Source organism: Mesitornis unicolor, unplaced genomic scaffold (assembly GCF_000695765.1).
Source record: "Mesitornis unicolor isolate BGI_N332 unplaced genomic scaffold, ASM69576v1 scaffold18602, whole genome shotgun sequence".
Lineage (NCBI taxonomy): Eukaryota > Metazoa > Chordata > Aves > Mesitornithiformes > Mesitornithidae > Mesitornis > Mesitornis unicolor.
The window spans coordinates 23,623-48,866 of NW_010171434.1; the positions used below are offsets into that span (position 1 = coordinate 23,623).

General features: G+C 45.5%; 1 protein-coding gene across 1 annotated transcript in view; it reads right to left on the reverse strand.

The window, feature by feature from the left end:
* Positions 1-12,856: 12,856 nt before the first annotated feature.
* SAP30BP (SAP30 binding protein) overlaps positions 12,857-25,244 on the reverse strand; it is a 30,463-nt gene continuing 18,075 nt past the window's right edge. Inside the window, exons 5-11 of the mRNA XM_010180038.1 lie at positions 19,371-19,459; positions 16,786-16,877; positions 16,263-16,323; positions 15,739-15,790; positions 15,290-15,348; positions 14,044-14,128; positions 12,857-13,370 (exon numbers count right to left, since the gene is read on the reverse strand). Coding sequence (XP_010178340.1) covers positions 13,189-13,370; positions 14,044-14,128; positions 15,290-15,348; positions 15,739-15,790; positions 16,263-16,323; positions 16,786-16,877; positions 19,371-19,459 — 620 coding nt within the window. The 3' untranslated portion in view covers positions 12,857-13,188. The remainder of the gene's footprint in view (positions 13,371-14,043; positions 14,129-15,289; positions 15,349-15,738; positions 15,791-16,262; positions 16,324-16,785; positions 16,878-19,370; positions 19,460-25,244) is intronic.

The following is a 25,244-nucleotide window of genomic DNA, read 5'->3' on the forward strand; positions in this document are numbered from 1 at the left end:
GGGATGCAGAGCTGTGGGGTGCAGAGCTGTGGGGTGCCACACAGGTTTTCACCTCATCAGTGCAGAAGGAGCAGTCCTTGTCCACTCGGATACACTCAGTGCAGCTCTTTGCTCGGGACAGCACGCAGCGGTTATCTATGGAGAAAGATCAGGGCATCAGGAGCTGTAGAAGGACATGAGCAAGGCTGATTCCACTTCCCAGGGAAGTCAGTGGAGGTTTTGCCTGAGCAGTTAACAGAAGTTGGCTACACAATGCAAGAGAGGGGCCTCAAACGCCAGGGATAGAAAAGAGGAGGAAAGGTACAGGACAGATCTGGAAGGAACCTCTCCACATGGGGACCAGCGTTTCTGAGCCCAGGAGGAATGCACGCAGTCCCTGCGGGGCAGCACCAAGCAGAGACCGTGCACAGACGCACCGGGACTGCACTCACTTTTGCTCCTTTGGCAGACGCTGGTGGCACAGAGCAGGGACAGGAGGAGCAGCCGGGCACATGCCAGTGGCAGCACATCCATCCTCTTCTTCCTGAAACACAGGGATCGCGATATCACAGTGAGTCAAGAGGCTGGGACGAAATGGCCTTGGAAATGATGGGGGCAGCTCCTGCAGCCCCTGCCCAGCCTCGCTGCAGAGGGCAGCCCTGCACACCAGGGAAAGCTGACGTCTGGGAGCAATCTCTGATCCCAGCAGGGCAAGTCATAAAAGCAAAACTGAGAGCGGGTTGTCCTCTGCTCAGATGTGTGCGAAAGGCTCAAAGTCCCTGTCGATGCCGGGGCAGGGCAATGCGATGCCACAGCACCCCTGTGCCCAGAGTCAGGGTGCCCAGCTGGATGGGTCCCCTGTGGCAGCCGGAGCCCAGGCTGCTCTCGGCAGGAGCCCGGCGCCATCTGCACGCGTGAGCACCGACCAGGTCAAGACCTTGCTTTTCCTGGCAGCTTTAGGAAAGAAAGAGAGGAGGAAAACAAAGCAACTGTCTACAACTCTCCCCAAAACCAAAACAAACCCCTCCCTCCAGCTACTTCCTATGGCACTAAAAGTTTCCAGGATGGTCAAACCAACAATAAATAGAGGGTGAGGCCTTGGGAAATGCCAGATTTGGAACTTTGAATGAATCCATGGTCTTGAGAGCCCAGCAGCTCCCCTCTGTCCAGGGCAGCAAGAGCCTTCACATGGATCCAGAGGTCAAACCCTAAAGAGAGAGAATCATTCTCCCTGCACCCACACGTGACTGAGGAAACTCAGTGCTATCCAAAAATCAGCATTTGGGCATGGTAAACAAAAGAGACAAAGCTGGAAATTGAGCTCTGTGGCTGCCACGCCAAAGTGTGGCTCTGGTTCCAGCACCTCAGCAGGACAAGTGAGAGCAGTTGAGGCAAAAATCTAGAGTAAATAAATCTCAGAGCAAGTGTGAAATATAAGATGCAAGTGAATTGTTGGTTTAATTTTAAAATAAATGAAGAGAGCATGAAAACTACTTAAAACAGGGAAGGAAAATGGGAATAGTTGTGTGTAGTGAAGATGTCTGCTTTCCCAGGGGACATCCAGCACACAGCGTTCACTTGGTGACTTCGCTGCTAACGGCCTGACCTGAGGCCCAGGAAAGCACCGCTCTGGTCTCAACAGTATTGGATCACACTTGGCCTCTGGATCCTGCATCAGCCACTGAAGCCAGTGGGAATACATTGAACACATGAAGCTGAGCACTTGCAGAAGTCATTGCGGCACAGGGCTCGAACCAACACAGCATTGACACCAGGAGACCCCTCCTGCGGTGTTCACGCTTCGTTCTCTGTGACGGTCACTGGGTACACAGGTTAACACATGACAAGACATTGGTATCTCATCTTGTCAACTGTGCCCAGAGGGATTTATCACAGTAATTAATACCCCATAGTCAAAACGTGAGAAATATGGAAACCTCAGGGCAGCATCTCTGTGGGGACACCCAGGGAAGCTTTGCTCTTTGTCAGGACCTGGTAGCCAATACGCTGTTGTTCTTACAGGTAAAACGTACCAGTTGGCCAAGAAAGTCCTCTGTTTTCCTCCCACAGACCCCGAGCACAGCTCCCTGCAACACTGACCGTCCCGGGCGTAGGTTTGGCTTTGGGCATTCTCCCCAGCCAAGTGCCAGAACTGGCTCCAAGGCCAGCAGTTATCTTCATCCCTGGACGTGCCCATGGCCTTCTTCAGCAACAGCCCTTGCATCACCACTGGCAAATGTCCTGTCCCTCACCACCAGTACAGGCATGTTTTGAGGCCAGGAAAATCCCCTTTTCCCCTTGCTCCGCCCCAGCGAGCCGCGCCAGCTTCAGCAACCAGCACTAGAGATGTGGGGAGATGCCAATTAGAGGCAAGATGAAAGGGTAGGGAAGTCCTGTGAGCCCGTCACTTGGCAAATCCCATCTCCCATCAAGGCAAAGGCCACGAGGAAAGGACTGAGTACAGGGGGACTGGATTGCTCAGCTCGCACTCGTCTTCCAAGGTAGCCTCAAAGCACAGACTTAATTCCTCTTCCTTTAATCTAAAGTCAAGAGTCACCAAGGGATGGACAGACACACCCTGGGCCTTGGACGTATAAATTGCTGTCATGTCTTCTCAAGTGCCGAAATAAAAGGCCATAAAACTCAGCTCGATATTAACATCCTGTTGCCCTGTGAGTTGCACACAGGGCGTTGGTGACAGAGCATTGCCACTGCTGGCTGCAGGAGCGCAGCCCATAATATCTGTGTGAAAATATGTGAGTGGCCACCCCTTGTTGTCAAAAGCGTCCTCTGGAAAGGAAAACGCCACTTTCATGCAGCCGTGGCAGCTCGTGCAGGCTCAGTTCTCCTCCAGGGCAGGGCTGCGGGTGCAGGGATCATGGCCATGGCTCACGCTCTGCCTTCCTGGGCTGCTCCCTCCCTGGCACTCACGGCGGCACAGAGCTCCTGGGGGCTGTGCTCTGTAACATGGGGATTATCAAGCCAACACCTCAGAAAACTATAAAAAACTTGACCCACAAATCAAAGCATTGCTTAAAACACAAAATCATCTTTGTAGTTGATTTTGTTTATCTTCCCCATCTATTTCCCCTCCTTTCCCAGGTGTGCCTCCACAGCTAGGAGTGTCCCCATTTGCTGTTTCTAGCAAGAAGGGGGGATCTCAGCTCCCACGTTGAACTCCAGACCCCAGACACAGCCCCCAGCATCCTCCAGCAAAGGAGAAAACACAGTGGGACCCAGCCTGGTGACGCACACGGAGCTGTCAGGAGCTGGGGAGTGGGCAAGACCACCCTGTGCCAGCAAAGGGCCTGCAGCTGCGGTACCACCGCCTTCCTCTGCCCACGGGTCTGGGCAGGGGGAAACCCCGTGAGGCAGAACGGGCAGGAAGGTTGGGAACCTGCCTGCACAGCTGCCCAAACGCCCGTGGAACCCTGGGACCCTCCTGCCCCTGTGCCTCCCCACATGCAGCTCCCAGCACATTCTCTGCTCCTTTAGCCCCCAAATACCTTTCCTCTCCCTCCTCTCCACAGGCATGCCTAATCCCTCTTTTCCCTCACCTAACCCATGCATGTCAGCACCCTCACACCAATCCCTCTGTCCATCCATTTCAAACCCACCAGCTCACAAACACCCTGGTACTCGTGATTCAGGAAAGCCCACCCTGAGCCCCCACTCTTCTGTGGCCTTTTCACTCCCTCCCCTCGCTCCCAGCTGCTCCCCCTTCATAGAGGGCTTTGGTCAGCCACCCATGCTACAAAAACACCTCTGTGGGTTCAGCGGGTTGGAGCTGGCCGTTTCACCCGTGAAAGCTCTCCCTGGGTGCCAGCTGCAGGGCACAACCACCTTTTCCCCTGGAAGCTGGGAGCATGGAGCGGGCAACCTTTGCGACCTGCAACAAATGGCCCCCGAAGGGCTCTGCTCTGCCTTAGCACACTGAGGTATCCCCACCAGCACCGCATGGCCCCCCACCCAAATACCTTCAAGACAAAAACCGCCCCGCACAGCCCTGCAGAGCTCTGCTCAGTCACCAGCACTGCCCTTTGCAGCCGGCTGAGAGGCATGAGATGGTGTCCGACAACCAAAACCAGAGGAAAAAGAGGGCACAAGCAGGCAGGGAGCTGAGCCCCCTTGCTCCGTGCCCTGCCCACCTGCCCATGCAAGGAATCCTGAACCTTATTTCACCCTCGAGTTAATCAATGCAGCGAAGTTAAAGCAAGCTGAACACTAAAGAGCGCAGATGAATTAATTCCACAAACCTCATTAGCACTGGGTCTGACTCAGTGTCCAAATCCTCTGCCGCAGCCCGAATAACAGGCACCCACACAGCAAGCCAAGAAATTCTTCCGAAGGCAGAGGGAGAACACACTGCTTTGCTGCCACAACTTGATTTCCAGCCTTGGCCTTTTCTTTCTTTCCTTCTTTCTTTTTTTTTTTTCCTCCCTCCTCTCTATTTTCTGTCCCTTTTCTCTTTCCGGTTAAACGTCAACTTCCAGTCCGGCGGGGAGGGCAGGCAGCCCGCGGTCCCACACACCTCCCTGCTGGTTCCTGTACCTTCCAGTCAGATATCGACTTTGTTCTCGCTCCCCTCGCCGTCCCGGAGCTGCCGCTTCTCCCTCCCGGGCGGCTGGCGGGGAGGAAAAGTGGAAGCCGCGATAAATGAGATGGGATCCCAGGTGAGGACGAGCTTTATCCCGGCTGGGGAGGGAGGAGGGGGTGCCCGTGACTCAGGGCTTGGCATTCCTCCATCGCACACCTGAACGGGCAGGCACAGCCGCCCCGAACCTCCCTCCCTCCCTCCGCACAGGCACCGTCCCCCAGGAAAAGGGCTGGGCGGGCAGTGGGAAGGTGCCCACCACAACGAGGGGACACGGAGGGGGCTGCGGGTGATGGACAGTACTGTCAGCTCGGCTCTGCCTGCCTGTTTTTCCTCCAAATTTCCCCCTGGCAGGAGCAGGGGGTGTCACCCCAGTGCCCAGGTAAATCTCAGGTAAGTTCATGCTGCGACAACCATGCAGCTGCCCAGCCCAGCGCCGGTACCTGGCTCTCAGAGAGGACAGATCCAGATCCCACTTTATCCAGGCACAAGCACAACTGCCCACTCCTCATCTGCGACAGATCAGGCTCATGGATCAGTGCAACCCCTTGTAGCACCATGAGACCCATCCATACCTGCTCCTCATGGTCCAAGGTGCAGCAATCCCACCTCTGCATCCAGACCTTCTGCTGGGCTGGATCCGAAACCCCTTCCCCAGTCAGAGGAACAGCAGAGGAGGGTTTGGAGCTCAGGTGGGGTTTGTACCTTTTTGCTTTTGGGGTTTATCACAGCTCAGACCCAGTTGCATCTCCCATGGTGCAGAGCAGACACATACCAGAGCACATGCGATGTCAGAGGCTGCAATTTAGTTCCTCAATAAATCCTCACAAGGAAAAATGCACCCCCCTGGCTTCAACACAAACAATAGCAACAGCCAAATGAAAATGTCACATATTTCCTGCCTTTCTTGGTGAGTGAAAATATAATATGGCAATTTTGGCCTCTTCAGTATTAATACAGCATCACAGAGGCTGCTGATTGACTCCCTGATGACAGTGACCAAGCACTGATCCAAATAAAAGCAAGGAGCAGGATTCCTTTCACTACAAGAAATAGGAAACTTGAATAAATGTGTATAAACGGATTAAGCCCCAGGAAAATGGAGGATGTGCTCATGCCATTAAAAACTGTGGCAAACGGGAAACAGGCAGGGGCGCAGCAAAAGATGACCCAGGCAGTTGAGGTCTGGTATTTCCTAGTTTCCAAACACTTGGCTTGGCAACCTCAGCCTTACCCTGGCCTTTTTTTGAGATGTCATTTCCTAAATAAAAAAAAAATATATTGAAAATGAAGGGGCTTTGTTGTTTGGGTTTAACCACAACAGACATTTACTGCAATGTGAGAGCTGGGACATGAGACTCTGATGCTCAAGCTACAGCAGCAGCTGCTGAGGAGCAAATCATTACCATTGAAGGCAGAAGGACCTGCCGCAGAAGGACCTGCCGCAGAAGTTGCAGGACGTTGCAGATGGAGGAAAGCTGGGCTTCGGTTCCTGAGGCTGGAGGTGAGCGTGTACTGATGCTTGCAGATGTGTCTGCTCCCCTCCCCTGGTCTCATCCCCCAGCAGCACCCAGCTCCAGCCAAACACCCACCTCCACAGCTCTCTTCCCTCTGTGCTGTGGTGAGTGATGCTGCCAGGCACTGGAGTTAAAAAAGGCAATTTGAGCTACAAGCAAAAAACAAATTACCTAAACAAGAAAAAAGTATTTCAGTGATGGTTTCTCAACAGGAGCCCCAGAGCCAACCAGAAAAGCTTGTGAGCAGCTGGCTTTCACTATGACCTTCGGTATCCTTGGTTTCTGCATGTCCTCCTTTCTCCACATGAGGTGCTGGATGTTGATGTTGCCTCCTGTGAAGCGTCTCTGGTGTCTCCTACAGACGCTCTGACAGCCCCAGAGCCACCTGACCCCGTCTTCCTCCCCTTCGTGCTACAGCCTGGAGGAGCAAGGACCAGGACAGGCTCCGCTCAGCACCTCCAGCTGTGAGGAGGAGCCCCTTTACTCACCACGGGTGCTGCTGTTCATATTCCACCTGTCTTTAAAAAGTGCCACCAATTCCCTAGCAGCTCTCCAAGCAAATGGACATGAATTTTCCCAGATGTTTCTAACTGGGCTGCATCTCAGGAGACATTTGCAGGGCTGATAAAGGCACTTCGCTGATATCAGTACAATTCCAGCACCAAACTTGAAGGCACTAAAGCAGAGAGGAATTATAAATTCTCAGTGAACAGTCATAAAAATGTAACAGGTTTTCAACTTCATCTTTTCTTTAAAAAAAAAAAAAATTGTTGGTTTAATGGGCAACTTCTCTAAAATACTTGCACCAGAGAAGAATAATACCTGGTGAGCTCAAGCAATGGCCATGGTTTGATACCACAACAGTCACTGCCGGCTGCACAAATCCGCTGTTTTAAATAACTGAGAATGGGGACTTCAGAGAGGAAGGATCAGCAGATTTGGCTGCTGATGGCTCCACCAAAGCTCACAACTATGTACGTGGTGGACCTCACATTCATAAATCAGTGATTTTCTGCTGTGGCAATGGAGCTTAAAAATTTTTGCCCTAGGAGTGAAAACAAGTTATTTTTATAGCTCACACTAAATTACTACTCTCTCTGCTGAGACTACCTGTCCGAGTGCCAGTTACTGGTAATTACAAGTGGTTTTAAGGTTAATTCTTTTCTTGAATGCCACACCAGCTCATACAAAACCTTTCTTCTTTCTGTCCTGCCACCACAGTATATTCAGAGATGGCTCTGGGGCTTTTTCTAGGTCTCTGTTGAGTGGTTACAGCTAAGATCCTGCTGCTGAAGCACATTAATTCCCTTTTTGAATTCTGTAACAATACACACTGCTAAAAGAAAAATAAATATTGTATCCCATAGCTGCAGCATACACAGTATTAGCAATATCCTGATATCTGGCATAAATTTAGGGAATGCTTAATAATGTATTATTAATGCACATTAATGTGCACGTAATTTATTGCACTGAATTATGCTTAATATAATTACACAGGTAATTAAAAGTGCAGGATGAAATCCTCCCAGTTCTCTTCCTCAGCCTTTCCCCTAAGACAGCATTAACTATGCACGTGCGTTGCTTTGCAATGGATATTGTGTCAAACACATACCTAAAATAAAATCTCTTTGCTGAATGTCACTGATACCCATTTGTCCCTGGGATGGACTGGCAGCAAGAGGCAAGTAGGCCATCAAAACAACAGAAGAAGAAAACGTTAATGAAGTATCCAGGATAAAACTTCAGCCCTCCACAATCCTAACATGAGCTAGAGAAAATAAGACCTTCCAGGGTTACATTAGCATCTTACCCAGCTGCCACAAGGCTGAAAACACAGTGATGTTACATTTGGAAGATTTAGGAAGAGAGCCCCCCTTTCTTCCTGGTTTGTGCTGGCTGGGCCCATACAAGTCATTCAATAAGGTGGGCGACTCTCGTGAAGAGCCACCAACACAAACCAGGAGAGAAGGTAGACTGTCACCTTTTGTCATGGGCTCCAAGCACTGTAAGGGGCTACACAGAGAGAAGAGAGGTTAAATGTACCAGCAACTTCACCTTTTATTGCTGCCCCAAAAGGCAGGCTTGTTTTCTCACTAGTGCTGGATCGTACAAACAAGGTAGAGGACAGACAGATAGGCGCCTTCTGCGTGAAATGGCAAAACCTTTTCTTGTGAAATCCTGGTGCATTGCTGTTTACTGGCAACCGCAAGCATGAGCCCAGCCCCAGCCAAAGACAAGTTTCAAATAAACAAAGACTAAATATTGGAAGTCATCAGTGTCCATGGGTCTCGGTTAAAACAAAAGGAAGGAAGTCGAATATAAACAGTCAGAGGAACAGCAGCGCACGGCAAGGCCCAGAAATGGAAAACTGCTCTGTAAGAGCAAGGCACAAATTGGCTAGTGTAAATGCTCACCAAAAGGAAGAGGAGACGTTGGTGGAGCCTCACAGTTCTGTCATGGGTCTTGCACCTCAACAGCAATTCATTTATTTTCATGTTAGTCTTAGAGAGCCCTGCTGAAAAGAATTGCGCTCTCTCTCTGGAGGTAACAACTCTGGGTTCACACATTTAACACAAGTGTGCAGCCCATGCTCCTCTGATAACCCCCAGGACACAATGCAAAGAGCATCTGTTTGGGGGCCTTCGCAGAAGCTACAACTTGCTATTTCTCTCCTGCAATGACAAAGGGCTGGAAAGGAGCTCGTGCAGGTGCCGGCTGAAGCATTCACCTCCACGCTGCTAGCACCGGCTGTGTCATCAGCAAAGCCTTGGCATGGCCCAAAGCCTTGGCAATGCAGATTTTTAAAAAGAAGTCTTAGTAAATAACTCTCATAAAACAGTACAGCAGCAATCCAACTACAACGTAGCTTCAGGTGCTCACATTTTACAGTTTGAGGTGGGGCTGGCAAGGGCTGCCACTCCCCACCTGCTCTTTTGGTTAGGCAGCACCCAGGGAGACATAAAATAACAGCAAGTCCTGAACACACAAAATCCCTTCCCACAACAGCATCAAAAGAAGGCAGATCTCTAAATCACAACAAGCAGAAAGAGGAAAAAAAATCAGCACCTCAGGGCATGGAGGTGGGAGAAGACAACTTCAGAAGGGAGGGTGAGAGCAGAAGTAGCTTTGCCAAGGATGACTTCATCACACAGCTCTGCTCTCCACACTGAGCAGCCTGGCATGGCAGACACAAACTCAGACATGGAGTTTCAGCTAAGACGAATCTACTCAAGCTACTCCCCCATGCTTAGAAAGGCAGTAAGCAGAGAGAAGCCCTATGGTTTTCAAGGAGCATGAGCCTGTAATTCTCAGAATAAAGAATAATGACAATGAGACCTGTTTTACTCCCCTGGGTACTGTTGGACTCCTCTCTATGTATGAATATCCTCAGCCTGAGCAATCACCATTGCAGCAGCACCATAAAGAATTTTTAGCTGTGTAAGCTTGAGTTTGCATTAGTGCAGCTCAGACACAGCTTGCAGTTCTCAGGGGCTATTTAAAACACAGGCACTTAAACACTCAGCAGGTCCCTCCAGCACTCAACAGCCGTCACACAGCCTGGTACGCTCACAGCCATACAGATTTCTAACATACAAACCAGTCAAACCTCCCTTTTGAGGGTTTCAGGCAGTGGCTTCATGGGCCAGAAAAGGATCCCTTTCCCTCAAGACACTGCTCTTTCCTTCACTTCCTCCGGTGCACTGACCACAGCCAAGTCCAAGCCACCAACCTGTACAACCATGTTCTTGTTGGCAGTAAAGAGGCTTTTTCCTAGAACTGTAGTTTCCAACCTGTGAATCTATTACTTCCAATAGCTACATGCAAGATAAAGAAGAGCAGTGAGCTGCAAGTTTGTTACAGAATGGTTGCCATATACATTCCAGCTGTTTTGAAAGGAGAAAATTAAAAAACCAGAACCAAACCAAACACCAAATCATGCATGTTTCAAGTTCCTTTCTCTGCTGCAGAGAGCAAACACTTGGTCATGAGAGCTGAGGGGTTCGCTGCCAGAGCACAGCCCAGCTCAGCCAGGTCTCTTGCAGAAGCCTGGAACTGCAGGAATTTGAAAACTGCTGCTTCAGGTGCCTCAGGGCCATCGTGGCTCATGGGCACGCTTCAGCAGAGCCAGTTTTAGGAAGATCCCACCTTATCCCTTCTGTAGCACCATCAAGCCCTGCTGATCTTCATTTCCCTATTGCTCCAGAGTTGCTGGGCATTGTTACTCGCAGTGAAGCAGGAGTTGACCGAGCAGCCTTTCCTAGCTCTGGTCATAAAGCCAGCAAAGAAAACCAGGTTTGGATTGACTATGGATACTGCAGAGCAAGAGAGAAGAGGGCACATGGAAGAGAAAGGGGTGGGGTGTCAGGATGTGTGATATCAATAATATACTTTGGTAGCTTCTGTAGTTAAATGGTTCATCCTCAAGAACTTCAGTAGTTGCCCTGTGTCAGGTGCCAAGAAGTAGGCTGAACCCCAGCTTCATACTCACAGCTGCAGAGAGCACTTCTAATTAAACATCAAGTTCTTTTTCCCTTCCTGCTAACCTCTAATTCTAATCTCTAATTCCTAACCTATTCAGCTGCATTCTGGTAGCAGCTTTCAAAGAAATAAATTCACAGACTTTCCTTCGCTACTTTTCTCTCCCCAGTATGGTAGGGCATACAAAGAAACAAGTGCCGACATGCTTAACTAGGTGTATAAATAATATTTCCTTCTAATCAAGATAATTCATCTAGCACAGTTGTTCCTGGTTAGGATCACGAATTACTTTTACTGCATTATCACTTAGATGTAGTTGTTCACTTCCATAGAAGAAGTCTTTCCAAATTAAAAGTGAGACACTGAGCAGGAGTCTGGAAGGAGTTTCACATCATGGTAGTGTAAACAGCCTGAAAAGGACTGAAATGGGGTTTTGATTGTCAGGAGACAGTGACCACTTCTGATCCAACCTGATGAGGACTCATAAGACATTGAGCAGAAGACAGTCAGTTCTTACAAATGGCACAAAATTTTTTCCATTACAATTTACTTAATCTGCAAGTTTGGTTAAACTAACACAGTCTCAGACTCTCCCATTTACATGACCATTTACATACAGGTCAGAGGAAGAGGATGCACAAGCCCGGCTGGTATCTCTGCCACTGGGCTGCATTTCAGCGCACTGGAACGCATCCCAGTGAGATATTTAATCTCACTCAGCTTCAGACTTGCTCACAGCACACATTAAGGATACTCAGAGGAATGTTGGTTGTTGTAGAAGCCCAAACACACCTCTCACCCCTATTCGTAGGAGTAGGCAATGTAGTGATCCTTCTGGTGCTCAAAGTTTGTTACCACAGTCTGAGAGAAAAGTGCACTGCAAAGTCTGGATCAGGAGTGACATAAGGTATATCAAAACTGAGAAAGGAACACAATTCTGAAACTTACACTTCTGTTCATCTGGCAACCTTTTCTCCTATCACTGCTTATGCACTAGATAAAACAGGCTCTAGGTAGAGATTTATCTTTAAAAAAATGGGAAACAGAAAAATTACTGAATCTGAAAAATCATGATCTAAGAATTAAAGACAACTTAAAAAATCCAGAGTGACCACTGAAAAGAAGGTAATAGTCCAGGTTAGCAGCTGTTTCTCTACAGAGATGGAACCATTCAAGTTATTTATCCCACCCACCTCAAAATAAAGAGCAAACCACTTCATTTGCTGTTGAGCCCCTTTTTAGAAGACTGCCCTCTAAAGATAAAAGGGACGTTCTTAAAACCTTCAAGAAAGACCCAGGTGCCAGTACTAGAAGGTATCTTTTGAAGAAGTTTAAGATGTAGGAACAGATTTGAAAAAGTTGACATCAAGAACAGCTGAGTTACCAGCTATTTCAGAACAGCCTCTCCAGCAAAAGTATCTCCAAACAAAATCAGTTTAATGCCTCAATATACCTCCCCAACCCCCAGGGACTGAGATTTTAGAAAAAATCCATAACGTGAAAAAAACCTTCATGCCACCCCAACCCTCATGGAATTATTGCATACTCACCTAATGGTATCTACAACCCAAGGCACAACAAATGGATGCTGATTCTCCCTCACCAAGATGAGAAAAGCAGACACATGAATTACACCAGTTTTTTTTAAATACTTTACCATTTTTATAATAATTTTTTGCTACACAGGTAAGAAGATACATACAATAAAATTTTCAACTGAAAATACTTTATCACAACAGTGGAGCAAGCAGTAACCGCCGTGTGTGCATTGCACAGTACATCACTATCTGGTACAAAGATGGACAATATCACAATCAAGATCAGATGCTCTCCTCTGCTTACCTGCTGTCCAATCTCATTCTATGGCAATGGAAGAGTTATCTTGGCAAATGAGCTCACAAATCAAACCTCTATAGTTTAAGGGGTCTGCATAGAAATCTCCATCCCTGCAAGATGGTAACAAGACTATTCCAGCACAGTTTCCTCAACAGTTCAACTATTTAACATGTGGTCACTAAGGTCTACACAGATATGCACACAGGTAGAGGTCAGCATTATAACAGAGTGAGTCCACATTCAGAGATGCAGATCGCTTCAAGTCTCTGCTACACATTTGAAGACAGACACTGACCAATTGTCTCTGCTTTAATCCCCTTGGCACCGAGTCAGTGTACACGAGGGAGGTACATATCACAGGCTGCTAGCAGCCTTCGAGCATGACCTGGAATACCCAGGGTTAATACTGACATTCCTTCACTACTTGCCTTTTTTTTTTCCTTCCCTAAACCAGACTTGCAAGTAGGGTAAGAACCTAATGCAGTAATTTAATAAGCTAACTTTTATTTTTTGATATACTTCAGATACCACCTTCCTCCAGCACAACACAGAGACTGGTTCTTCCCACAGCAAGCAAAGACAGAGGCATTTTCGGCAGAGGTCCATTCCTGTGGGCACACAGCTGGCATGTCTGCTCCTGCTCCCCTTCTTTCAAAAGGGGACTGTGGTCTGTTTCAAAGAGTCTTGTCATCTTTTACCGAAGGTGAAAGCTACCCCTCCCTTTCGAGAACAATGGCTTCAATAACAATTCAGTATGAAAATCCAGGCCCAGCACACCAGTCACTGCTTTGCCTTTTTCACAATGGTGCCAACAGCTGATATGACTGTAGTTTTGGATCCACTTGCACTTGTTGTCACTGTGACAACACCTGGCAGCGTTGCAGTAGTGGTGAGGATAGTGGGCTGAGCTATCGTTGTTACAGGGATGGCCGAGTCCCATTTGCTCTTCCTCTTCTGGGCATCTGTGAATTTGATTAGATCAAGCAAATGAGGATCAGCATTATTTTAAAGGTCACCATTCCCTTCATAACACCCTGTCTTGTCAACTGTTAAGATACCACTGCTTGACTAAACAAATTTCTCTCACATTAATTTCAGCATACACTGACAGTAAACGTTGAGGAGGAAAGACAACTTTATACCTCAAAAGTCAGAGTAAAACTCTACAACTGAACTCCAGCCAAATGGGAGACAGGTTCAGTCCCTGCTCCAAAGCATATTTAACAGAGCATATGCAGCTCAGTTGCTCAAGTACTGGCACAGAACACACTCATCAGCCTCCAGTGTTTTGGTTTTTTTTCTTCCAGTTTAAAAGGCAGGCTGTAGGCAGAATTACTTTCAGTCTTTCCAAATGTCTTGAGATACATCAGCTCTAAGAACACTCTACAACCATAGACATCAGGAAATTTCTTGACCCACTAATAAACCTCTTCAGTAACTCTTCACCTGTCTCCTAAGCTTTCATTCCAGAAGGACAGCCATGGGACAGAGGGACTAGAGAAAAGCTAGTCCTTCAACTCCTAGAACACACTTTCTTGCATTATATAAAATCAATAAGGAGCCTTCAGAGTTTCCAGGATGCACTAATCCCAGCATTACTCCAGCTTAATAAGTACAATCACAATTGTTCCTTACCTCCCACCGTGGTACTGGCTGTTGTGGTGGTTGTAGAAGTGGCACTTGTTGTTGTACCCTTTTTAGTGCCAGTCACAAATTCAATCTGGGAAGGGAGAGATGCACAGGAGAGAGGTGAAAAGATAAAAATGAAATGTTAATAGACATAGTATTTTTTTAATCCCACATCACTTCTCTGTATTTTTAAAGAATAGTGTCAATGTCATGTAAGACACTGGTCTCCATCCTTAACTGTCATGCAGGAAGAAAGATGTAGACCTCAGGCCAAAGCATACTGAACTCATCATCATCAAAGACTTCTGCAAGCTGGCTCCCAAGTCAGATACAAACATCAATCATTTTAAACTTGATACAGCTCAGAAAGGGTAGATCCTGGTCATTAAAGAATGTATTTCTACAGTTGGAAGTTCCTGGGTTTTTTCCTTTAAGAAACGTGCAAGACAAGTCCCTACATGCACAATTTACTGCGACTGCATCATAGCAGGAAACTTAGCAACAAGGGCTACAACAGCACGCAGTCTCATATTTTCAAAACTGCAGATATGGGCAAGGATGTAATCAGATACCTGAGTTTCTGTGCAAAAAACCAAAACAAGCAGCAAGACACAGCATGCACTGCAAGAAAAAAATACCTCCACGTACTGAATATGGAAAGAGACTTCTGCAAGGTTAGATGACAACCTCTAACATTAGACAGTTTTCTAATGCCAGACATTAGCTTAAAGGCAACACCACTGAAGGACGGGAATAAAATTGTCCAAAGCCTGCCCCTGTTCTTTTTGGAGGTGCAGAAGAATGTACATTTTGAGAAAAGCCAATACACTCCCAGTTTAAGTTGAACTAGGCCAAACGTTTCTGGAAATTAGATGCAAGAAGGCAGTATCAAAGAGAACAGAAAGCAAACAGATGAGGCAAATTGTCACAAATAAAGGAAAAAACCTGTTTTTATGCCTGAACTTGCCTGTATCTGGCTTACTGAATAGCATTTTAAAAGCTCTGGTTTAAAAATATTGACAAAACAGAAGGAAACAGTGGAATAAACAACCTAGAGAAATGCACCTATAAGGAAGGGCAAACTTGAACTGTGCTGCTTGGAAAAAAACATGCAAGAAGCAGGGTCAGAACCAGTGAAAAATGAACAGTAATAGCTTAGAGTGCAGTTCATAAGAAACAGCAATGCAACAAAGTGAAATTCAGCTGGGAAACAAAAACTCTGCATCTGACTCTTTTGGCTTTGAACAGCTACCTTTGTGCGTTCCTTCTTGGCCTTCTCCAGTTTGTCCATTTCAATCTTCTGGGCTTTAGCTGAGAAAGATCAGAAGTTACAGGAAGCACTAAAAAACCATAATTCTATCTCACTCACATACTTCCCATCATAAACAATCAAAAACTTCAAACTGTGTATAGAAAATTAGCTGCCATGAAACCAACTACTGCTTTTTAATCAAAGCATTTCTGCACTAAATTAATGACAATACATGAAAACACTGAAGAACCAATTTAAACAAAAAGGCTTTCCAAACTGATGAAGCATCAATAACATTCAGGCACATTCAACCAGAATGAAGTAGTTAAAGATCAGCATGTGATGACTTCTCATTTATAAAGGAAGCAAAGACTGCAGTGCAGTTAATTAACTACAAAACACAAAGAGCTAAGTTAGGACCAAAACACCCCAAAACTTCCTGGAATTACCTAGTGCCTCATAATACGAATCCTCTGACCAGCCATGAGGATCAAACATGTCCTAAAGAAGAAAAAAAAAGTCAGATTAGGGCTATTTCCATATATACACAAAACCCAGTCCAAAAATGCTTTATGTATTTCCATTCACTGATGATATTCATTACTGGTTTCTTCTCGTATCCCCGTGACACAAAGACCACAGCAGACCTCCTTTTAAAGGACCACGTTCTATTGTGAATGAAAAAACAGCTCTGAAGCAAAAAAAATGCTGGGATAAGATGCATTTTTCTGCTGCTTCTACCATTTCCCAAGGAGTTTCATGTTTATCTTCACACTTCAGTAGTTTTTGTTCAGAATCGTTATAGCAAAGTTGGAGGTACTGAGGCTCAGCACGACATAAAAATGCTCACTCCAATGCAGAGGATCAGACTAAAATTCCCTTAAAGGATCTCTAAACAAGCAGGCTCAAGACCTTACACTCCCTATAATATGTTTTACCCACTCCCTTACCAGTCAGAAGTATTGCACCTCACCTTTGGATAATTTGTACCAAGTTCATCAATCGAACAGAACTGAATCAGCTTTTCATAGATGCTGCAAAGGAAAGACAAAGTTCAGAACAGAGCCGGTGAGTTGGAAGTAAATGGAAGCATTTCAGATTTGTTAGTAGAAAAAGGCTGTCACCTCTTCACATTGCAAGAGTATAATCAGAACCTGGGAAACTATGCTTGATATGATGGATGTGGCATGCCATTAACCACCTTATTTCCCACTTCCCCCAAATTAATCTTCCAGCACACACACATCGTCTACAATATTCCATCCAAAGCCTGCACATTTAAAATCTAACTGATGTACCAACTCTAGTTGTTACCTCATAGAACACAAAGACAACTTTTATGGTTTCAGTTACAATCAAATTATGTCTTCCTTGTTTTTGTAAGCAGTAGAGTTTCTTGGTCAGGATCCTGCTTCTGCTGCAACTCCAACAAAGAGGAAAAATATTGAAATATGCTGTGTGGTGCTTTGATCACACAGGAACAGACTGTAGCTCACCTGGGGTTGCGGAACTCCTTTTTCTTCTGAATGATGTAGTTCATATCCATGCCCTCTTTTATTTTCCTCTCATACAGCTTTTGAATTTTATCCTAAGGGAGAAAGGTTAGAGGGTGAGCCAGTACGAAGAGGATGAGCACACCAGCTGACTATCAGAAGCATACACGTGCAAACAAGCCAACTGAAACAGTGGCCTTCTTGCATGGAACAAGGATTCCACCTAAGGCTGATTAGTACAGACACTCCCTCCTTTAAGGTCGGAAAGTATCTTTATGAACTGTCTGGAAGAGCAAGGGAGTCTTTGCACTTTCTGAAGGCTTCAGTGATTAGAGATTTGCATTTAAGGCAGCAATGCATACTTCCTCCTCTCAGGTTGTTGATTCCCTTTATTGCAATGACTGCAGAGCAGCAGAAGCCAGCTCCAGAGGGACAGGTGAGCTCCACAAAGGTTCTCCTGTAACTTACAGTGACCATTACGTCCGCCTCCAAACTCACACACCTGAAAAACAGCTGCTGGGCTACGCTGTGCAGAAGTCAAGGCTCATGGCTATGCCTGGCTAAGAGATGAGCAGAGCCAAGTTCTGCTGGGCAACTAAACCCAGTGTGAACATCAGGTACTGCTGGTGGTGTCTGCTGGCAACCAAATGCTCATAGGAACGATGCAGTTGTGAATCCCTGCTTCGGCACTAGTGGCCAGTTCGATGGAATTAGCTTCTCTTTGCAGATCACTCACATTGTTACCACGTTAATGGTACCTTAGAGAAGCCACAATCCCCTGCAAAAGGCAATCTAACTCACTCAGGTTGGAAATGTCAAGCAGTCTACTCTCCAAAAAGACTGAAAGATTTAAAAATAAACATGATTTTTTTTTCTTCCTCAGCAAGCCAGTGAAAGTCTTTAGAAGAATTTTTATCCTGGTGATGCTGAAGGGATAGCAAAAGCAGAAACATATACTTTAGTGGTACTACTAGAAGAATATTCTCAGACATTTCCTTCAACTTCTCTTTTTGACACATTTCTCATGTGCAAGAGGCATACTAAATAAGACTAGAGACTAGGCCTTCAGTCTTTCAGGATGGCAGAGTTGAGTCACTTTTCCTTTGTTACTTCTGGATAAGTCACTTCATGTCTCCCTCCATATGAACAGCCAACTCAAATATAGAACTGACTGCTGTCTAAGGGTTTGCTCACGTCTGAATAAAAGAGGATTAAGAGTTGATATGAAACTCCTATTTCATCAACTTTTAAAAAAGCTTTATAAGAATGTTTTCATCAGGTCCTCCCAAAATTAGCAAGAAGAAATTACAAACTCCACAATCCAGTGCGCACATTGTGAGGTTTGAAGGAACAACTGGAAGAAGGTGAATTTGAGGAGTAGAAATGATTGAATAGGTGTTTCCTTTTGTCCCCTCCCCATGAAGGTAGCAATGTGGTTCACAAAGTCCACAGATGGGGAACTACTCAGTCAAATTCATAATGAGAAATACTCCCTTTGGCAAAGTTCAAGATACAGCTTAGTACAGGAAGATTCTGACAAAAGGAAAGAGCAAATAAATGGTGAAAAGGCTAGAACATTTTGCATCTCTAAAGAGCAATCCCATCTCCTTGTTCAAAGTTCTCCGAGATGCGGTTTGACCTGCTAACAGAAGACAAGTTCTCCTTTGATTTAACATAGTAAACTGCTGTCAAAGGGGAAGAAAATCTGCTTTATTCTGTCTATTCTCTCAAGCTCTGTGCATTCCACAGATCTAACACACTCTAAGTCATTGATGTCAGAACAGTAAAATCCTCCTACAGCACAAGAGGAGGAATGGGTGTGCCCAGGTACACTGTGTGGAGAGGAAGAAAGCATGATCTGGACAGCGAGTCATTCTGAATCACCACTGTACATTGGTAGCTTACTTTATAGAGCATTCCAGAAGTGACTCTTTACTTGTATTTCTACTGGGCAGATAACTGCAGTTAAACACTCAAATGGATGGTAGAAAAGAGCAGCCTTTGCTCCTTCATTTGTCCTCCATCAGGAGAACAGAGCAGAAGGTTATTGCAAAGTTGGTTCCTGCAATTATTTGGGTGTGCACCAGAGAAAACATGCATTTGTTTTCTTTTGCTGCCTCTAAGTTACCAGCTTTCTCTCCAAACGTTTATCATCTAGAGATACGTAGGTGGAAAAGGAATTCAGTCAATGCTGTCTCAACTATTCCAGTTAGGAGATTCTCAGGCCTGTATAGAAAAAACAATGATTTGTTTTTTCCTACAGAGCTGAATTTGCTGAGGTAAGAGGATAGCAGCCTTCACAGCAAATACTGATTCTGTGTCACTGGTGGGATCAACAACCATTTTAAAGTGTACGTGACTCACAGAGACTGGAAAACAGCTTTCAGCTACTTTGAGATTCCTAAACTAGAATGCTGCAAAGTCTAAAGCATTAACACAGTGCATTCATAAACTCAGGGCAGTAAAAACCCAGCTTTAATGCTGGATTTCTGACTTGTGCAAAAATACCAAGCGAACTTCCCAAATATTCCCCTCCCTACTGAAATGCAAGCCTTTTAAAAAAAATAAAGTAGTGGGCTTATACCAACCTGCAACTGGTTAGAACATCTGCCAGGAGGCTCAGGAGGGATTTTGATCTCATCTGGAGACATGTTCCGCACTCTCTCTGAAAAAGAGGCTGTAGAGAACAAACAGGGCATGAGTACTGGCAATGCTGAAGAAAACCGAAGCCATGCAAGTCATTAAACTTGTTTTATGTCATTGCTAGTGCTAGTCTAGCACTGAGAAACAATGGGTAAGAGAGGAATGCTGTCAATTGGGACTTATGATGTTTTCAAAGTGCTGAGCAAGAAGCAACTTAATTGAAAGGTTCAATCACTGGCAGAGAGATGTGATGCTTGCTTTACTGACATTTACCTTATACTGTGGCTCTGTGTCACACCCATGCATAAAGCTTTATTTTAAGGGGTCTCCATCTCAGGGTGGAAACGTGAAGAAAGCAAAACCACTCCCCACTCTAGCTGCAATTGTTAGCAAGATCCTCAAAGGCAAAGGATCTGCAGAGAAGCAAAGGTTGGTTCATGGAATGTATCTCTAAACCCCTGCATGGTGCACCACATACCAAGCCCTCCACTACTCCAGGTCTCCCACATGCACTTTAAAGTCCTGCTCTGAATAGCTCAGATAACCTGGAGTCTCTGATAAAACTCATGTCAGGACACTCTCCTAGAGAGAACCAGACTGTGTTGGTGGAGGATCACAGGATCCATCTAAAGCAGCCTGGCTCACTGCCATTTTTGGGGAGGTAATCACTTTGCGTCCTATTTATTTCAAGATCTACCTACATAAGCCAAATTGGTTCAAGAAGAGAACAACCCTCCCCAAGGCTGTCAGGAGTTAACCACAAGAAATCACATTTCATCCTTAAGTTAATGTTTCCTTAACGGGCACTTTGATCTTTGCTCACGGAGTCAGACTATTGCTAGAAAGAACAACTCACTGCAGGGCTGAGAACAGACCAGTAAAGATTGCCAGACTTCTATAGCCATTTATGTTGGGATATACTATTAGAGTACCTGATTGCCCTGTAAAGATTAGTTTACAGAGTTAGCAGCAAAAGAAACTGCCATGTCTCCGTCCTATTGCTTGCTACTTTCTCATTCATTTATGGGAAACCCAGGCAGTTTTCTAGCCAAGTCTTGGAGCAGAGATCTATGCCACATGTAAACAGCTGAGATTGTTTTCAACCATAATTTATACAGGGAACACATACCAGAGTCACAGCTTGTAGTGGATAAAAGTGAGATGACACCAGCACAGAAGTCGTATCAAGGAAGACATTCACATTTGTGGCTCCTCAATTATGTATTTCTCAGTGAAAGCTGCCTGAACTGTAGTTCCAGCAACACTGAAGTTCAGCTCCTTTGACTAAAGCCCAGAAGTGCCCGAAGGACAAACATTGGTGTTTGAAGCCAGCGTGCCCTCCTGCCATCCAGCACAGAGCATTGGAGAGCTGAGGTTACAGATAACACGACACATGTTCAGTGCTACTACAGTTTCTATTTCTTTTGTAAAAATGTAAAGCATTAGACAATGTCCTTTGGAGATGCAGAGTTGGCACGCGATCACTCATTCTATTTGATCAAGATGTTGCCGAGGGTTAAATTCTTCAGCAGCTGCTAGTAATGAACAAAAAGTGTCCTTTGGCATTTACTAAGAGGGTGCCTCTATGGAGGAAGGAAAGCTTGCCAGAGCCCCTACAGAAAGGCAGGCGAGCTGAAGCTCCCTGACAACAAGGCAGACATTTGTTATAGGTTACAGCTGCTGGTGGGATGGGGAAGGCTCTAGTTTAATTAGAGTTTCAGGAACCCAGAGAGACAGTAGCAAATAGACTGAAGTGTTCATAATAGATGGCACAGTAGGCTTTCCAGAAAAGGTGAAAGCTGATTAATGGCTTAAAAGACTCACAGAATCAGCAGAAATATTAAAAAGGAAAGAAAGAAAGGCCACCAAATCCAGAGTCTGAGGCAAAGAAAAGGACCTAAAAAAAAAAATCAGATATATATATAAACCAAGCCTAGCTCCAGACATCTCATAGGCTCCTCAACGTTGCGAATGACCAGAAAAGCCACAGAGAAACTAAACATTTATGGGAAAGGGAAATGTGGGCTCATATAAACTCAGGAAACTCTGGGCAAGAATTCCACCTAGCCAGCAAAGAAGTCACAAAGGCATACGAGTATGTTCAGCAATCAAGTCAAATCTCCCTTGAAGCAGAACATTGACCACAGAACAAGAGCTCCCTGTGACACAATATATTTTGCCACATAACTTTTCAGGTTTTGGTGCTTGTTTGCTCTTTTGTATGAGTCATGTGAAAACAATCATTTATCAACACCATACAGATGAGAAAGCATATTTCAATGGCTTACAAGGAATTGGAACTAAGACATCTTTGTCTGCTGTGACCCCACCATAGCTGTACACAGCTGAAGACTGAGTTGGCACTGAGGCTACGTGCACCTTGCAAACTGGGCACAAACACTCATCGTTACTCAGTTATTTCATCACATTGCAGCCAGACCAAGATGCCACATCATTAGCAAGAAAAGGATGAGTTTAACCCCTTCAGACTTATTTACAGTAAGGAAGTGCAAATGATCCATGCCCTTGAGCAAGTCTCAAACTTCCTCACCAGAGAGACAGAAGAATGGCCATTCCATGGCCTCTTCTTACTAGATCCTTCCCTAGAGGAAGGGAGAGCTGAGATTATCAGAGTAATCCTTGAGCTTGCATATGTGGCCACAGGCTCCTGTATAAAAGATTTTGTGTTTTCAAAGTCCCAAGTACTCCTTTCTGCTGCCCATGCAGCAGTAAATGCAGATGGACAGCTAACAAGGTGTGTCCTCACAGGATACCTCCAACTGCTTTGTGCATCCTGTTATTTCTGCCAACATAAAAGTTCTACTTTTACATGAGTCACAGGTAGTGACACTGGCTCCAGTTTGTAATTAGGCCAGTGATTTGCTGGCTCACAGCCTAGAGGATCTCCACATGGGGACCTCAGGAAGTTGGCTGTTGGCACCATTAATCACTAGCGGCACACCCAGATTCTGGCTCACAGTAAGTAAATATCTTCCCTGATCAGATTCACAGTCAAGGTAGAGAACTAAGGCCATAAAGCAGATCCCATGACTCAGCTGGGGGTTCAACAAAGCAGGAGCCAATGCACTGCCAGGTCTGCAACTCAAAGCATCCTGCTGCTAAAAGACACAGCCACTAGTGCTTAGTCTATGCATTCTTCTTCCACAAGCTGACCTAAAAGTTAAAAGTTGCAACAGCACAAGCAATGGGGGCTTGTAGCTGTTTGTGCAGCCAGCACATATTTAGTTGCTCTTGGGCTCTGTATAGCAGGCCAAAGCACAGCCAACTATTAGGGTGTACCTAGCAAAGACTGAGCATCTCAGTAGTCAGTGGAGGATATGTGCTTGCCAGATCTTGGCGAGGCAGATAATTAAATAGAAATGCTACATTCAATCTGCTTCGGTTTGAGATGGATGGGTTATTTGACCACTATATCCAACAGTACAAAGACATACTGCATAGCAGGAGAGAAAATGCCACAGTGCAAATTGTGCACTCAGTACCTTCCAGAAGGAAACGGCTGCTCGCAGCCCAAACGCTACACTGGAGCCATGGGAGCTCTGTTTCCTAGAGATGGGTAGCGACTTCTTCCTAGCGCAGAGAAAACCAAAAGAATAGAGAGTATAGGAGTAGAGGGCTGGCTGTACCCCAGCAGACTGGGGTGCGCGGATCACCTGAGGTCCGGTAAAACATCTTGCCTGAGTGCCATCAGTGAACAAGACTGCTCCCCCAGTAGGATTAAGAACCCACATGGGACTACAGGCAGCATCAGGTGCTAGTTTGTCTATAAAGGTCATGCTATGCAAAAAAGCCAAGGAAAGACCTGGAATGGGTAATCAGAGGGGCATGGGTTTCCCCTGGAGACATGCAAACTGGTGGTGCCTGGTCTCTAAAACTGCATTCTTTGGCACTCTAATCAAGTCTGCTTGGCATAAACCAGGGTTGTGTGGGTTTCTGATTTCCTGGCACCGGAACAGCCAAATCAGAGGGAAGAACTGGAGGCAACAACATGCCAGTGAGTCACCCATCCATGGAAGGACACTAGTTCCCTTTCTGCTCTGTGGGTTGAGAAATGCAGAAAAAGACCTGCAACTCAGCCATATTTTCTGCCCTTATGAACACTGACTTTGTGCTCAGACATCGTAAGGGCTAGAGAGAACATTTCTTACAGTCCAAAAGGTAAACAACCACGGTGCAGAGAATTTCAGGGGAAAAAAAGTACATCCTAAAAGGATTATTCTGCAAGGCTGCAGGGAACAGCAAATGCAGTATTCACCAGCACTGTGTACTCTTCAGAGTGGTACAAAAAACCTAAAAGGACACCGATGCAGAAATCTATTGAAATAATTTTCACATATATTTCCTTCTCAACCACAGGGCAGTTACTGCTGGAAACCTCCCCTTCCATTCTTTGAGGCTTTGATTGTGTGATCACTACTTCAGCAAAGTCCATGCCCATCCCAGCTCCTCATCCCTGCTGTTTTCTTTGTGTCAACTCTGGTGCTCACCTAGCATGCACTAAGCATATCAGGGAATGGATCCAGCTGGAAGCCTCATGGGAGAGGCAAGAAAGGAAAAAAAGTGAAATAAAGTAATATAAAAAAAGCAGTGAAGGTGAATCTCAGCTGGCTCCAACTCCCAGACCAGCTCAAGGCACACAAACTTTAGCATGCACCCGAGGAAGGTAAAACAGAAATGTTAACTTTTGGCCGGAGCCTACATTTATGGTGTGCTTGAGTAACTACGTAACTACCAACTTTAATAAAGGTGACATTGAACAATGTAAGGTTATCTTCTGAGAAGGGCAGGCAATTTGTTTTAATGCAAAAAGCAGTTGCGGAAAACGGTCTAAGGAAGATTTCAACTTCCACATACTGATATTAGACAAAACTTTAGATGTCCAGATTGGAGAAGTTGCTCTGTGTCAGAAAATCCTGCACCTTTTTCTATTCAAGAATTCTAACTGTAAAAGTCCAAGTTTCCAGGAAGGGAGTGGTTCTCACCTTACATCAGCCATAATGCTCTAGGAACAGTTCCTTTTCAACTAGATAAGATACGGTCTAATGCAAAAGGCCTACAGAATCCAGCATGGCAAGCATAATACCCTGGTTCTGCACAAAACTAGGCTACACACCGCTCTGTGTGTGCTACTATTGGGAAAGGATATTAAAGATGTGTTGCAAACCTTAATCCAGGTCTCGGACTCGCCAACACCATCCACACAAGCGTCTGATGCTGTAATAAGTGCCCTCTGTGCAGCTTTTAAGCCTGCATGCAAGCTTGGGCTACCATGAGACAAATGAGATTGAATCTTCTGATCTCCTGTGGATGGGACAGTCACCGGGAAAAAAGGAGACTAAAAAATTGTAAAGTGAGCCCTATACCTTAACTAAGAAAGGACTTCTTACTACATTGCTTTCCACATGCAGACCCTCACTCATATGTGAAGTAGAGAGTAGAAAGGCAGCTGGTTTTCATATATTCTTTACTTTTTATCCTAAATACTGTTGTCTCATTCATATTTCTAGTGTGCATTTTGGGGCAGATCAGCAGTGTGGAATAAGAACTCTGTTGCACTCAGTGATGAGACTGGTTAAAGCAGTTTTGCCTTCTAAAGACTGAAAATTCAATGTAACAGTTGGGTTGGTGTACAGTCTGGGCAGACTTGAAAAGGACTTAAGTCCAAAACTCCAGAGTGATGGCTGTTGTAGGAGTCAGAGCTTAGCATACTACTATTTACTTATTTTACATTTATCACATGTTATGGCCGAAATATGATGCTTGAGCCTTGATAAGCTGACTTGACAGATAATGAAGCT